Source organism: Equus caballus, chromosome 8 (assembly GCF_041296265.1).
Source record: "Equus caballus isolate H_3958 breed thoroughbred chromosome 8, TB-T2T, whole genome shotgun sequence".
NCBI classification, from domain to species: domain Eukaryota; kingdom Metazoa; phylum Chordata; class Mammalia; order Perissodactyla; family Equidae; genus Equus; species Equus caballus.
In genome coordinates, this window is record NC_091691.1 from 25,604,445 (window position 1) to 25,618,793 (window position 14,349).

General features: G+C 40.5%; 1 protein-coding gene across 5 annotated transcripts in view; it reads right to left on the minus strand.

Moving 5' to 3' along the window:
• Nucleotides 1–1,267: 1,267 nt before the first annotated feature.
• SBNO1 (strawberry notch homolog 1) overlaps nucleotides 1,268–14,349 on the minus strand; it is a 52,551-nt gene continuing 39,469 nt past the window's right edge. For all 5 annotated transcript variants that reach the window (XM_023647281.2, XM_005612641.4, XM_014742195.3 and 2 more), the window contains 4 exons: nucleotides 11,511–11,648; nucleotides 10,797–10,873; nucleotides 8,943–9,136; nucleotides 1,268–7,738 (listed from right to left, as the gene is read on the minus strand). In XM_023647281.2, the coding sequence (XP_023503049.1) occupies nucleotides 7,596–7,738; nucleotides 8,943–9,136; nucleotides 10,797–10,873; nucleotides 11,511–11,648 (552 nt within the window). In that variant the 3' untranslated portion in view covers nucleotides 1,268–7,595. The remainder of the gene's footprint in view (nucleotides 7,739–8,942; nucleotides 9,137–10,796; nucleotides 10,874–11,510; nucleotides 11,649–14,349) is intronic.

Here is a 14,349-nt window from a genome sequence, read left to right on the forward strand (position 1 = left end):
GTTCTTTCCAAAATTCTCTGGCTTCCCAGGTCCAGTGCAAGGAGCTGGCTGGAGTTCTCGGCCAATCATTATTTCTCTATCAATGAGCCCCAGAGCTCAGTACTGGCATAAAATAGCCGCACTCCCTTCTCTCCACCCACTCCAGCTCCCTCGAGGCAATCTGGTGCCAGCGCATTGCTCAGTCACCTGAGTCAACACGCCAATGGCCCCACCCTCAGGTGCTCGTAGCATTCCTGTTTTCTTCCTAACTCCCAGGACCACCAGAATCTTACCTGCTCACTTGTTTACTGTCTCCAATATTAGACTAACTACCCACGAGGAATCACCTGCTGGGGACGGCATGTGGCCCAATGCTAGTCACGTAGCGGCTGCTTGCTGAACACTAACTGAACAAATGAATATTAATACAAGCACCAATTCCACAAAAGTTAGAAACTAAAAGGCCTTCATAGCTTATGAGCAAAGTAACTTCATCTGAAAACTACAGGAGGACTGGGGCCAGCCCCGTGGCCGAGTGGTTAAGTTCGCACACTCTGCTTTGGCGGCCCAGGGTTTCGCTGGTTTGGATCCTGGGAGCAGACATGGCACTGCTCATCAGGCCATGCTGAGGTGGCGTCCCACATGCCACAACTAGAAGGACCTACAACTAAAATATGCAACTATACACTGGGGGGATTGGGAGAGAAAAAGCAGAAGAAAAAAATACTACGGGAGGATTGAGGACTGTGGAGACAAACAAAGCAAGCACTCCACAGGAAGGGCACACACTAAGCGCTCCATACCCCCTGAGCGGGGTCACTAGTTTCTGTTTTGTTTCTTCATAAGCAGAGCTCGAATCTTGGACGCACAGACTGGGTGGCTGCTCAACACCGGGAATGGATTTTAAATCGGGAGGCTTGTATCTCCAAGTCCTCCAACACAACGCTCGCGGCTACCCTCCTGTTTTGTGGTATCTTTCAGGGAAGACACCCCGTGACCTGAGTTTCGGGGACAGTGGTAGGTGGCAGGACCTCGCCCAGGCCTGTGGTACTGTCTGACCATCAGACAGCGTGTATACTTCCTGCTCTGATGAGCGCTGGCTTCCATTTTATCCACGAGATCAACAGGCGAGCAGCCTTCTATCACTCACGTTAAATAACAGTGCCGAGAGGACAGAAGTCCAAGCTCCCAGATGGAAAGCAGCTCTCCAGGGGTGCGTGGCAGCACTGACACAGCTCCAGCAGCTGCTCAGAACCCAGACCAAGAAAGCACGAAGAGAGAAGGAGCGTATCAGCCAGTTTAATTTATTTAAGAATCTTACAAAAAAAGAAAACAAAAACAAAAACAAAAACCACAGTAACAACAAAAAACTAAATACAGAATTTGTTACGCTTCATGGTTAATCGTTTTTCACTTGCAAGGGTAAACCTCACTAAATGCAGCCAATACATTTTTATTGCATGAGACCCAATTTTTAAAGTTACACATCAAAACGGTCTTAACAATTGTTTCTGGACACTTAGTACTGCATTCCCGTGGAAGGCTGAAGGAAGCAGTGCAGTATCACCAGAACAGTGTGTACCCTTCATACACTGACGGACATTCGAAACGGAATAGCAATATAAAAAGGGAGATTTAAAAAAACAGAATGAAATAAAAACAACCAAAAGAGTTACATCCACCTTTGTTTCAAATTGTCTTTGGATTCCATCGCATGTTGTCTCAAGATGCACCATGGCAGGTGAGGAAAGGAAAGATCTAGGCCTACGTATAAAAGTATCCTTTGCTCAGCGGAGGTAGAACCTGGCCAGGGTTTTATTGCAGAGATACAGCGTACCTCTTCCCACCTCTCATGGTTGATGGTAGACACAAGTGGTTATTGAAAAAGAATATCAGTAGTTTGCAAATTCAGTATAAACCATGAACAGAATGATTTTTTCGGATGGCGTGAGACTGCAATGTGCTACGTAGAAAAAAAGCTCTCTGCCCCAGAAAGTGGAAGTCAGAAAGAAGGCTCAAGCTTCTTTACCCTCTTCAGTGCCACAAATACTGTCAAAGTAAGAAAGGCCCTTAGGGCAGGGCAGGTGGAAAAGCCAGCAGTTCTCCCTAAGCGGCCCATGGACTGACCTTCGGCCTGAGGAGGCCTGAATTGCAAGTATCAAAAAGAAGCAACTTTCCCAGTCTGCATCCCCTGCTCGGCTCTGCACTACAGGGGCAGTCTCAGCTTCACGCGCCCTGCCACCCTGCTGCCGCTGCGACGGCGGCTGCTGCAAACCACACAGTTGAGCCGCTCCCCGGCGCCACAGGCGGCAAGCTGGGCAAGGCAGGCCTTCACACCAGAGCTGGGCTCCGGCAGGCCCTAGTTCACGGCCAGTGAGGTTCCCAAGACTCGCCTAAACACAAACTGTTAAATTTTCCACAAGTCTGCCAAGTTCAATAGTAATGAATGAAACGTGCACATGAATTCAAGGCTCAAGAAATGCTCGTGGCAATCTTTCCTAAAAGTTATGAGAAACGTTTTCTTAAAGGTTTAAAATCTGTAAGGAAAAACCCAACATTTGCCTCCCAGGTGACGGCCACCACCATTTTCCTGAGCCAGCCCTGGGTCTTCCCTAGGGGCAACACTAATTGTTAAGAATACCTTAATCCAGCTCAGCTCCTAGGTTTATGGCTGATCCTGTCAAGATAAATCCACCAGTCCCTGTGGCAGAGTAGCTCGGGGATCCTACTGGCCAGTCCTTCTGCGGTTAAGTGCCTGTTTTACCCTCAGCACAGAATCAACCCACGAGCTGAAGGCTCCTGGAAGCCCCACAGCAGTTGTGTTGCTCTCTTTTGGAAGACAATTGCTCCTTAAAGTACATTCTCTAATGTTACCTGTCAATATGGACACCCGCATGTACCAGGCCTCTCTCCCCATAAATATCCTGAACAGACGAGAGCAGAAGTGGATTATCTGTGCCGACTGCAAAGTAAATTTCTGACTATTATTTGTAGGTTAAAAATACAGGCCCAACTTCTCAAAGAAACAGAAAGTTTGCAGCAGCAGCAGGCCATTAAATCACTATTCAGATCAGTAAGGTTTTCCTCTCAGCTAGAGTCACACAGATGAACTTTGGTGCAGGCCTGAAAAAGTGCAAGGGTAGGAACAAGTCGGGTTTCCTGAAGAACTAAGTTTGATCCCAAATGCACTGAAGAAGTTAGAGGAGCTTAAAGAAGTCTTGGGAAGAAATTTTTTTATGTGAAAACATCAGGCTCACTATAGCTTCCAAAGAGCAACATAAATGAGCAGAACTAGTCATATAATGACAGTATCAGAAATTGCACTCAAGTACATTCCCCCCAATACAACGCATTGCACAGAGTAAAAATCTGTAATAAAAACGCAAAACACAATCAGGCGTGTTGAAAAGTATTAACACAAAACAGACATAAGAATTCTATAGTCTATAGCAAAGATGCACAACTGAATTCTAAAATATATGAACAAATTCAACTAAGAAGTTTTTCATACTTTTCTTCATTAAAAAAAAAAAATTATAAGATGCCCCATATGCAGAGTCAAGAAAAGAATAAATAGGACTGAAAGGAGGAGGGAAAAGGGAAAAATAAGTGGGTAAGATCCCAATTTACAAGAAATATTTACATTCAGAATTCAAAAGAACTCAACATCTCTATATATACACATTTATGTACATATATATAAGTACAGCATACAATTAGAAGGTGGGTTTTGGGTTTCACCTCAAGTACTCAGAAGATTACTAGCTAGCTTGAGTTGCAGGTATCTAGATGTGTTTCCTTTGCTTACACGCCCTTAAAAGACACTGCATTTGTATAGACCATTGGCATCCAACAAGGAATTTTTACAAAGGGTTTTTGTTCGCAGCTGTAGCCACGACATGGACTGCTTACTGAATTCGAGCAGCCACATGTACACAGTGCGTGTGCAAGGGATGATGTGAGCTGGGGAGACCCCAGACACAGCAAGGGGAATCAACAAATGCCCATCATCACAGTGGTTGCCTTTGTCACTGGGACGCCTGAACTGACCAAACATCTACTAACTGGATCCCAAGCCTCACAGCGACTGTTGTATAGCACCATTCTTGGAAATGATCACATACCACTCGGGCACATTTTTAAAATGAGAGTATTTTGATAAGAACCTTTCTCTGAATATCTTATCAAGAAAAGGACCCAAGGGAAAAATACCTTTCCTCTGCCCCTACTTTCATAAATTGAGATGCAACAATCATTTCTAATCTATTGCTTTTTCCCTCATGCTAAACTGGAAAGTGGAATGAGTAGAGGAAACGGTTCTCATTTCTGTGAATGCTGTCCTGGTACCCTTTCTTGTCATGCCCGTTAGACACTGTTCTAATATCATCACATGGAGATTAGCAAATGAATGCCCAGGGGCTACAGGCAGAAAATTGTGCCTCTAAATATTATATTCCCTGGGAGTTTGGTAATCTAGAACTTTAACTTTTATAGATGAAGCAAAACAAAACTAAAAGGTTTGTTGTTGCAACTCAAAAAGTTTTCTGAAGTGCTAATTAATGGGATAGGAATAAATATATATACACACACACTACTACATTGTTTTGGATGCAGATTCTTGGTAACATATATAGATGTGAAGAAAAAAAAGAGTGTATCTGTAATTTAGCAGCAAAAAGGGAAAACTGCTTAAGATATTTACTTTTTGAGCAAATTGTGTTTAAAGAAATACTTTGTTAATACTTTCAGGAATTCACATCATTGATACATATCTGGATAGTCCCACTTAACTGCAGATAGAGACCATGTGGTATGGAGGTTGCTAAATTAGGGGAAGATTTAATTCCCCCCAAAATACCATTTGAATGGCTCTGGACTTGGGAAGTGGTTTTCAGTACAATTGACACTGCAAACTCTGAAAACACCAACATGATTTACAATCACGCCTTTGTGCTCAGAGCCATATTGCTAAAAAGGGAGAAAAGGCATTGCAGAGGCCAAATGGACTCACGTTGAGTTCAACAAGGCCCCTGGGTTCAGACGTGGCATTCAGATCCTGAAATATGTGGATCTGTTTTACAGAAGCTAGCTGTTGTTAAGACTTGATTTTTTGATAAAGGGGGACCTTGAATGCTGGGTTTCCCTACGTTGGCCAACCTGAACTTGCTTGGACAAGGGCACAGTGTAAAGGTCATCTGTTCACCTCCCAAGAGAGGGCAGTGCAGCAGACTCAGTGCTCACAGGCACACCACACCATGACGGGCATGGGCATGCGGCATCTCAGCTCCCCATCCATTTACACTGGTTGCCTTTTTGAGGCCTACTTTAAGAGTTTTCAGAGGCCTTATTTTTAAAAAGCAAAACAAAGTTGTTCTACAAAGAACAGAACATACATATGCCCCTTTGTGTCAAGACAGCTATCCCAAGAGCAAGCATGAACTGTGGGGGTGAACTAACCGCACGCTAAAGAATCCTCATGACGCTGTTCGGAAAAAACTGTAACCTGCTTTTAAAAGATACCCTCACACACACAAAAAGGAGACGGGGCCAACAGCCTCTGAGCATCTATCTTCCCCAACCCTGCCATGTTGTCTCACTGGAGGGGGCAGGTTTGCTGTGCTTCCCCTCCCCAGCTCTGGTTCACCTCGGTCTGTTCATGGAAGCTGACTGCGCTACCGGTCTAAAAACAGGACTGACTCGGAAGGTTTGCTGCAGGCGGGACAATTCTGTTCTTGGCTGTCAGCTGGGTCTAGTGGCCCTAACAAGGGACACTGGTTGATATTCATACGGATCACTGCCTGAGATATAAGGACTAGACTGAGGATCAAAGTTGCATCCACTGGGCAAAATACACCAAAGAAGAGAAATTATTCTCAATGTGTCCTTTCAGGCATCGAGAATAGATAAATCCAAAGGAAGGAAACTCACGGTAAATTTGACATAACCAAACTCAAGTTAAAGAAACACAAAAGGATGAAAGTCTTAGCTTTCCATCACTTAACAGACATCTCACTCAATTCTGTGAAGAGTTTAAAAAGTAACAAAGGAGAACAATTCAACTTGAGTAACGCTCAAAAGTCCTATCACTTTTACCCCTTCCTCAACACCATCTCAGTTTTGAGGGGTAGGTTTTAAGCCAAAATATCAGACTACCTGGAATGCTGAGCGACACGCGAGCTCTGCAGAATCCCCATCACAGACTCCTTCTGAGGGGTGAGGCCTAAGCAAGAGTCCACTTCGGGTTACATTATAACTTTTTATTTGACATCTACAAGACTGTGCTATCTTGCAGCTTTTGACCAGGTTTATACAATCTCAATTTTTCAATAGTGCAACCTGTGCAAGCAAAAAAAAGGAAAGGAAAAAAAAAGGAAACAAAAAGATCAATTGTCCCCTCACTTGTTTTTATAAACATCTATTATAGGCAAAACAAAACTTACCCATATTATAGATAAGTGTCTATTCACATTTGTACATTACCATTTTTAACAGCTTGAGAGAAACTCTACAATGTCTTACAACACATTAAACAATATTCAAGTTACTGGGTAACAACAATAACAACAAGAAATAAACATACAGCAGAAGCCTCAAGTGTTTCCTCATTGTCTAGTTTACAACTCAAGTACGGTTTCCTTTTTCATAAGTGACAAAGCAAATTAAGATAATAAGGTAAAAAAAAAAAAGATTCTTTGCAAGATGGAAGCCAATTTGTACTTCTTTCTAAAACTATCTTTAAGTTAAGGAGAATGTAATTTTAAGAAAAGCAGGCTTACAGCCATTTTTGCAGCACATTAGGAATACTATTAATATGTTAAAATTAACTTTTAAGAGTTTTATCACAAAAAAAAGTATGTACTCATTACCTTGACAAGAAACCGGGGGCAAGGAGAATGGGGAGGTAGGGGGGAAAGGGACTCGCAGGGTTAGAAGCAACACCCAGGTATAAACACTATAAAAATGCAATAACCAATGCTGTACATCGACACACGTTTCTGTCACTTGACTTCTGTGTTAATCTTGTTTACGCATGCTTTCAGAGACATGCACTGTCAGAACAAAAACCAGAAAAGAACCTGAATGCAGGATACGCAACTTTCATTTCATGCTTTAATAAACCTATTATTAAGTTGGAAAAAGAAATCAATATATATTTGCTATATTTATAGACTCAAACACATGCATCTGGGGATAACTCCCACAGCAATGGCATGGATGGACTGCGTTAACCCTGAGCACTGGATAACGTAAAAGTAAAGCCAGTTTGGGAAGTTCCAAGCATTTTTAAACCAATTGTGGTTTGTAGCTTTTAAGAAACTCAGAAGTAAACAAACAGACTGACACACACGCACACACACAGAGTCCTCTGCTCGCCCAGAGTGAAAGCAGATGGGAAGTACCATGGGGAAGCAAAGGGAAGACATGTGGGCCACCATCGGCACCGCTGACTTTCAGTTTTGCTATCTATTCCAGGTTTGTCCTTATTCCCCAAAAAATTAACTAGAGAGAGCACAACTGAAAAAAATTATAATTCTTTGGAAACTGTCCCTGATTTTTATGCAAATGATATGCTTCAACAGCATTTCAGATACATCCATGTTGAAACCTGTCTGTTCTTATGCGTTGCTCAAGTTGGCGATGCTCTGGGGGTGACGCTGCTGCCAGAGCTGTTTCTGTTGGACAGCAAGCTGTTGAGACTGGTCTGAAGTTGACAGGAGATTTACAAGAGGAGAGACACAATTTGCAGGAATGATCAAACCTGCAATTAGAAACAAGAATTTATAAAGGCTGCATCCAGGAGAAACCATACTGTATCTTACAGCTTCACAGCAAATTCTAAGGAGGCATAATATTAAGTGTAACGAACAAGACTCCACACAAAAACTAAATGAATACCTAATAACTAAAATAGCCCCTTCGTGAGTATCGCAATTCCTCAGCAGCATTACCCACAAATACCTGAGCATATGTCTAGTGTAACACCATCTCCTTGGTAGAGGAACAGAAGGTCAAGTATGGTACCTTTCTATCTACTATCTTTGCAGCTCCACAAATGTATCCGAACACCACCTTCACTGGCATGACTACTGTACCAAGACGACGACAGAACAGTGGCTGCAAATTCAAATGCTTACTAAAGCAGGTAACTTCTAAGTGGCCACAGTGTGGATGCTAGGAAACTGGAAGAGTATAAACCCTGGGTAAGGGCACTTTAACTCCTCCTGTGTGGGACTAGGGGCTCAAAGTTTCAGAGAAGCTATTGTGTTTTTTTAAAAGATGATGCAAATCCAGACTTTTGATATGATTTTACGTTGGCAACTAATTCAAATGAAAACTTGCAATAACCAAAAATACTCAAGGGTCAAAAAGATGTTCACGGACTGACTTTGGCCTACAGGCTGCCAACCTGCAATCTATTATACAGAGGAAGGCTGCTGCAAATGAAATAAAGGTAAAGCAATAGAGAAAGTACAATAACTGGATGGATTGCTGTGAAGCCTGTAATTGGGTGAATGGTGGGAACAGCTAGCCTGGTTTGCCCTTACTCCCTGCAGGACTCCAGTCCATCCTCTGTGCACAGTGGCTTTGAGTTCCATAGTCTCAATCTGGCTAAATGAACATAAAATGTAGACTTTTGTATTCTACCAGCTAGAGAATCCTGGGTAAGAGGCAGAGCTTGGTCTTCACATCAGGGAGCCTACGAAGATGGTTAACAGTGAGGAAGGGGAGCAAGAAGCAGAAGAGAGCAGCATAAAATAAACGACCACATCAGAATTTGAGCCAGAATCAACAATGTCCATTCAAAGGCTTACCTTATGTTCAACCGTTTAAGAAGATACAAAAGCAAGCTCTACCCCACTACTGGAATAGATGAAGAGATTCTAAGATGTTAGAAGCAAAATTAGAAAGAAACAGAATCTGATTTTTTTCCCACAGCTCAAACCAAAAAAAATTAGACTCACCTACAATCCGCTGTCCATCCTCCGTTCTTAGCCGAACTATCTGCATTTTCACGTTTGTGCCACTGACAGATGCTAAAACACCCTCAACTTTTGTCCAGACACTCAGTACTGAGCCACATAATACATAATATGTGCGGCAACGAAGACCTATTTCACAAACCAATCCCAAACTTGCTTTTTTGCAATTGCCACGCCTAGGATAGATGGGAGGAGGGGGGATATATATTTATAAATATACATATACATGTACACACACACACACACACGGCTTGCAAGGTCTACCCAAATTCCAAATGGAAAATGTCCTAGCACCATTCCCTTTACTGACAGTTTCTTAGATTACAATCTTTTGACATATTGGATTACCCTTTGCTATTTAAGGTATCACTACTGATTTTTAAAATTAGTTATTTCTGGGGCCTGAGCCCCTGTAAAAGGGCTGATTTACTGGTTTTGATCCATTTAAGCATTTGCCATTTTAACATCCATTAGTTTGCTGTATTAACACTAGCTTATGAAATAATCCTGCCAGTTATTTCTATAGTATTAAACTACCAATAAATAAATAAATAAACAAATAAAATCTGATAGGTGGGAAAGGACTCAAGAAACAAACAAAAAATGAAACCATATGTAATTTTTTTAAAAACTGTGAAAAAGGAAGACATACTAAAATTTTATGCTAAAAATTATTTTCACAATTCACAATAAAAAGGTCTTTCCAGTATTAATTCAAGATGAATTTAATGCACAGCAGTAGGGCACTTTTCTTGCTAAAACTCAAAGCAAATGTTTTAGAGGACTTTTGTAGAGTAACTTTTAAAATATTTTATCTTAAAGGCTCTTCCTAAGTTAATTTCCAACAGGACTAATTTACTTCAAAATGCAAACAGCAATCATTGCTCACATCAAAGCAAATGTATTTACCTACATATGTCTAAAAAACTACCTAAAATTCATCGATACTCTATATCCCTTTTCATAAAGTGGGTCATATATGACACTAACTATTTAATGGGTAAGAAAACACTGAAGAGAATTCAGATTTGTAGGGTATGAAAATACCCGATACAAGGTCCTCAGATGAACACTGTAAGGGGTATTACACAACGACTTGAAAGAACACACCTCCGGCTGGCCTAGCGGCACAGCAGGATCAGCTTGAGGGCTCAACAACGTAAGTTTTCTGGCGCTATCAGCTACCTGAGGCATCTCTGTGGTTTCCCAGAAGATCCTTAGCCTTAAAAATAAAACTGACTTGGGACACCAGTAAAGTTTTGAGGAAAAAAGAGAAGGAAAAAATAAAGGAAGGGAAGGCGCAGAGAAGAAGAGAGAAAAAGTAAGTCTTAACACTAAGAATAACAGTTAAGTCCATGCTGCCAGACACCAATTGGTTGGAAGTAACAGCATCAGTGAAGAGCAGAGGGGACATCTAAACAGCATGCGGTCCATGCCCATCGAACAAGTACTTCTGACTGAAAGAACACCACCTGACAATAATCTGTTCATGTACTTATAGGTTCAGACAGCTAAAGAGTGAAGCCATGTTTAAATTAAATCTTTTTTTTGAGGAAGACCAGCCCTGAGCTAACCACTGCCAGTCCTCCTTTCCTTGCCGAGGAAGCCCGGCCCTGAGCCAACATCCGTGCCCGTCTTCCTCTACTCTACACGTGGGATGCCTACCACAGCACGGCAGGCCAAGCAGTGCCACGTCCGCACCCGGGATCTGAACTGGTGAACCCTGAGCTGACGAAGTGGAATGTGCGAACTTAACCGCTGCGCCACTGGGCCGGCCCCTATATTAAATCTTGATCACACTTTGCAATATATGATGAGAAACATGAAAATACTAACCAATAAGCATGAGTACAAGTATCTGCAGATGAATTATACTGATCTAACCAATGGACCAGGGCATCATCAGATACTACCTGTGAAAATAAGACAAAAATTCCATTGAAACAGTATTGTTTTAAACAAATTGGCTGCCTCATCTGCTCTCTAAAGCTAACAAAATCATTTCTATACAGAAAACCTGGCCCTTGCCACTGGTTGCATTTGAAGGCCATTCATAAACTTGTGCCATTAGGTTCCTCCTATGTAATACATTTTTCAAATAGCTAGCTTACTGATAATCATTTTCAAGTGAAAATGGCTAGGAAGAATAGTAATATAGGGTAATACTAATGATAAAATAATAACTAATAACAATGTTAGGAAAAAGCCATTTATTGTTTTTCTAGAAATCACTGCAAAAGACAGTCTTGCACATCTTCTCTTTATTTAAAAAATTCTATTTTTTGTAGTTAGCACTAGAAACTTCCTTTTCTGACAATACAAGCTCTTTCAAATAATCATCCTGCAGGTTTCTTAATGGTTTAAGCATTAAGACTACAATATTAATGTAACAAAGTCAGATAAAGTTTTTTCTGAAAACAATTTCCCAGTAATCAAATAGAAAAAAATTGACAAAATAATTTTATAAATAGACACAAAGCTCTCCTAAACATAGTTTCAATATGTTATTATAAGTATTCTATATAGCATAATGCACAAATGAACAAATACCTTCTTATATTTCTTTTTTAGATCAGCATAAATTTCTAATTTGAGCTGTTTCCCAGTATTTGGTCTATAAACTAAGAAAAGCTTCTTTTTAGGGTTCACTTCTTTAACTAAGATAGCAGTTTTCTTGTTGTTTCTTATCTGTTAAAAAAAAATGAGAAACATACAGATTCAATACCACACACATTAAAACATGCTTGTTTTTTATACCATCACATCCGCAAATATAATCCTTTGAGAGACTGTAATGCTAAATAAGTACATGAATATGCAACTGCAAGAAAGGATGACAACTGCATGTGTAACCAAATTTAACAGTCGCACCAAAATGAAAGCTCCTAGACCTTAATTCTGAGGTAGGCTGAAGGCACGGGCAGAAAACTGTTTGAAATCAGCTCAAAAGCACCAATGCCCGGGGGAAATCGTTTCACCTCTTCCAGTCCATGCACCTGGACACTCAGCCCCAGCAGCCTCAGAGATCCGTGAGGCAGGAATCTAGGCAGTGGGCACGAAGGGTCTTCACAGGAAAATCCTTTTATCTCTACTGTATGTTTAAAGTTTTTCATAATAAAAAAAATTACTCTCCTTCAAGTTAGGAAGAAATATAACCTCCAAGATAAAGATTTTAATCACCCACAGTCTTCTGAATTCATCTAATCCATGAGTGCTGCCCACCATGTGGTTGCAGTGAGGGTGAAATGGCTATTACAGGACAAAGGGATCTGTAAACGGTAAAGCCACAGCAGGAGAAAGCCAAAACGTGGAACAAATAAGACATGTGTATGAAGAAGTGGAAGTAAAGGATGCATTAAACAAACGATGGAACTTAAATATCTTTTTAAAACTTATTTTAAGTTGGACTTATGAAAGAAATCCTGAGAAGAAATTATAAAAGGCCCCGTTTAACTCAAGGAAAAATAAGTTTGGAAAATTAATATCTCCTGTAAAGAAAAGTGAAAAATTTCTTAGCAACAATCTTTGGAAAAACAAGTTTCAAAGTAAAGACACTTCCCCAGCTCTCCCACAATATAAATCATTTGTTGAGCTACTTTTTATATTAAGACACTGATAAAAGAAAAAGACAATGTTTTACTTTTCTCTTCAAGTATATTAAATGTCCTTTGTCTTTTACTTGTTGAAATTCTTTGAACACTGTTTACATAATTACTGCAAAATCTACAAAATAATAGTTACGGTGAAAATTACTTTTTAAATTGTTTATCATTTGATGTGAGACACTCAAACGTCTCACACTCAGAGGAGAGTGTTTAAAGCACATAACAGTGTGATCTATCTTGACAGTGCCAGGTTAATTCATTGTAACTATAAATCATCACACTATAGTGGAAAGAAAAGTGATCCTGACACGGTTTTCCTCACGTTAACACACATTTAACACACTGTGAAGCATGTGTGCTTGTTGCTGTGCAAGTTGAAAGACAAGCGGCTGCACCTTCCCAGAACGATGCCTCTTCCAGGGCCACCACTCCTCACATCCAGCTGCCTGCACCATGCAGGAAGTAACAAAGCACCAATGTTACCACATCTTGTCACTCAAGGGAAGCCGGGGATAGGCATTTCCATCAAAATCTACCAAGGTTTAAACTCTGGCAACAACTTCAAATGAAAAACAACCACCAATACCCTATGTGGACCAATCAAAACCCCATCTAAGAGAGAAATCTGAATAAAATCTGGTGAATTCTACCAATATCCTGGTTGTGATATTACACTATAGTTTTGTAAAATGTTACCACTGGAAAAACTGGATTAGGAACCAGTAAACTAGGTCTGTGGACCAAATCTGGCCTGAAGCTCCTAAGCTTAAGAACAGATTAAGGAAGGAAAGAAGGTAGGGAGAGAGAAAGGAAAAAAACAAACTCAAAAAGACTGGTCAGCAGAGACCATGTACGGCCTGCAGAACCTGCAATAGTTACCGTCTGACCCTCCAGGGAAAAGTTTAGGGGCTCCTGCTCTAGACAGCTTATTTCTGGTCTCACCCTGCCTGTGGCATCATCATATATGGTCTCTATGCAGTTACGTCTTGACCCAGGTCTTCATTTACAGTTGGTCACTCCATAAATATTTGCAAATAAAAAGCAAAATGTGGTATATACATATAATGGAATATTACTCAGTACAAAAAGGAATGAAGTTCTGACACATGCTACGACATGGATGAACCTTGAAAACATTATACTAAGTGAAAGAAGCCAGGCACAAAAGTGTATGATTCCACTTATATGGGGTACCTAGATATGCAAATTCATAGAGACAGAAAGTAGACAAGAGGTTCCCAGGGGCTGGGGGAGGAGGAATGAGGAGCTAGTGTTTAACAATTGTTATGGTTTCTGTTTGGGATAATGAAAAAGTTTTGGAAACAGATAATAGTGACGGTTGAAAAAAACTGTGAATATAATTAATATTACTGAATTATATATTTAAACATGGTTAAAATGACATTTTGTTATAGATTTTTCCCACAATTTTAAAACAATGTAATATACCAAAAATTACTGAATTATACACTTAAGTGGGTGAATTCTATGATATATAAATAATATTTCAATAAAAGTGCTGAATCACTAATACCAGGATTCATTCTAATAAAATTACCGAACTTTACAGAGAGACTCCTTTGGGCACGTAGACAAAAAAGAACAACTAAATTAAAAAGGGAAAGAAAACAGAGCAGCGTCAAACTTTGACAGCGACTATTCATCTCCAAAGAGTGAGTAGCAGTGTACTGAAGACACTCAATGGAAGACTAAAGATTTCCTGTCCGTAAAACCGTCTTTCAAGCACAAAGGCCCGGACAAACTTAGCGGCATGCAAAGACTCA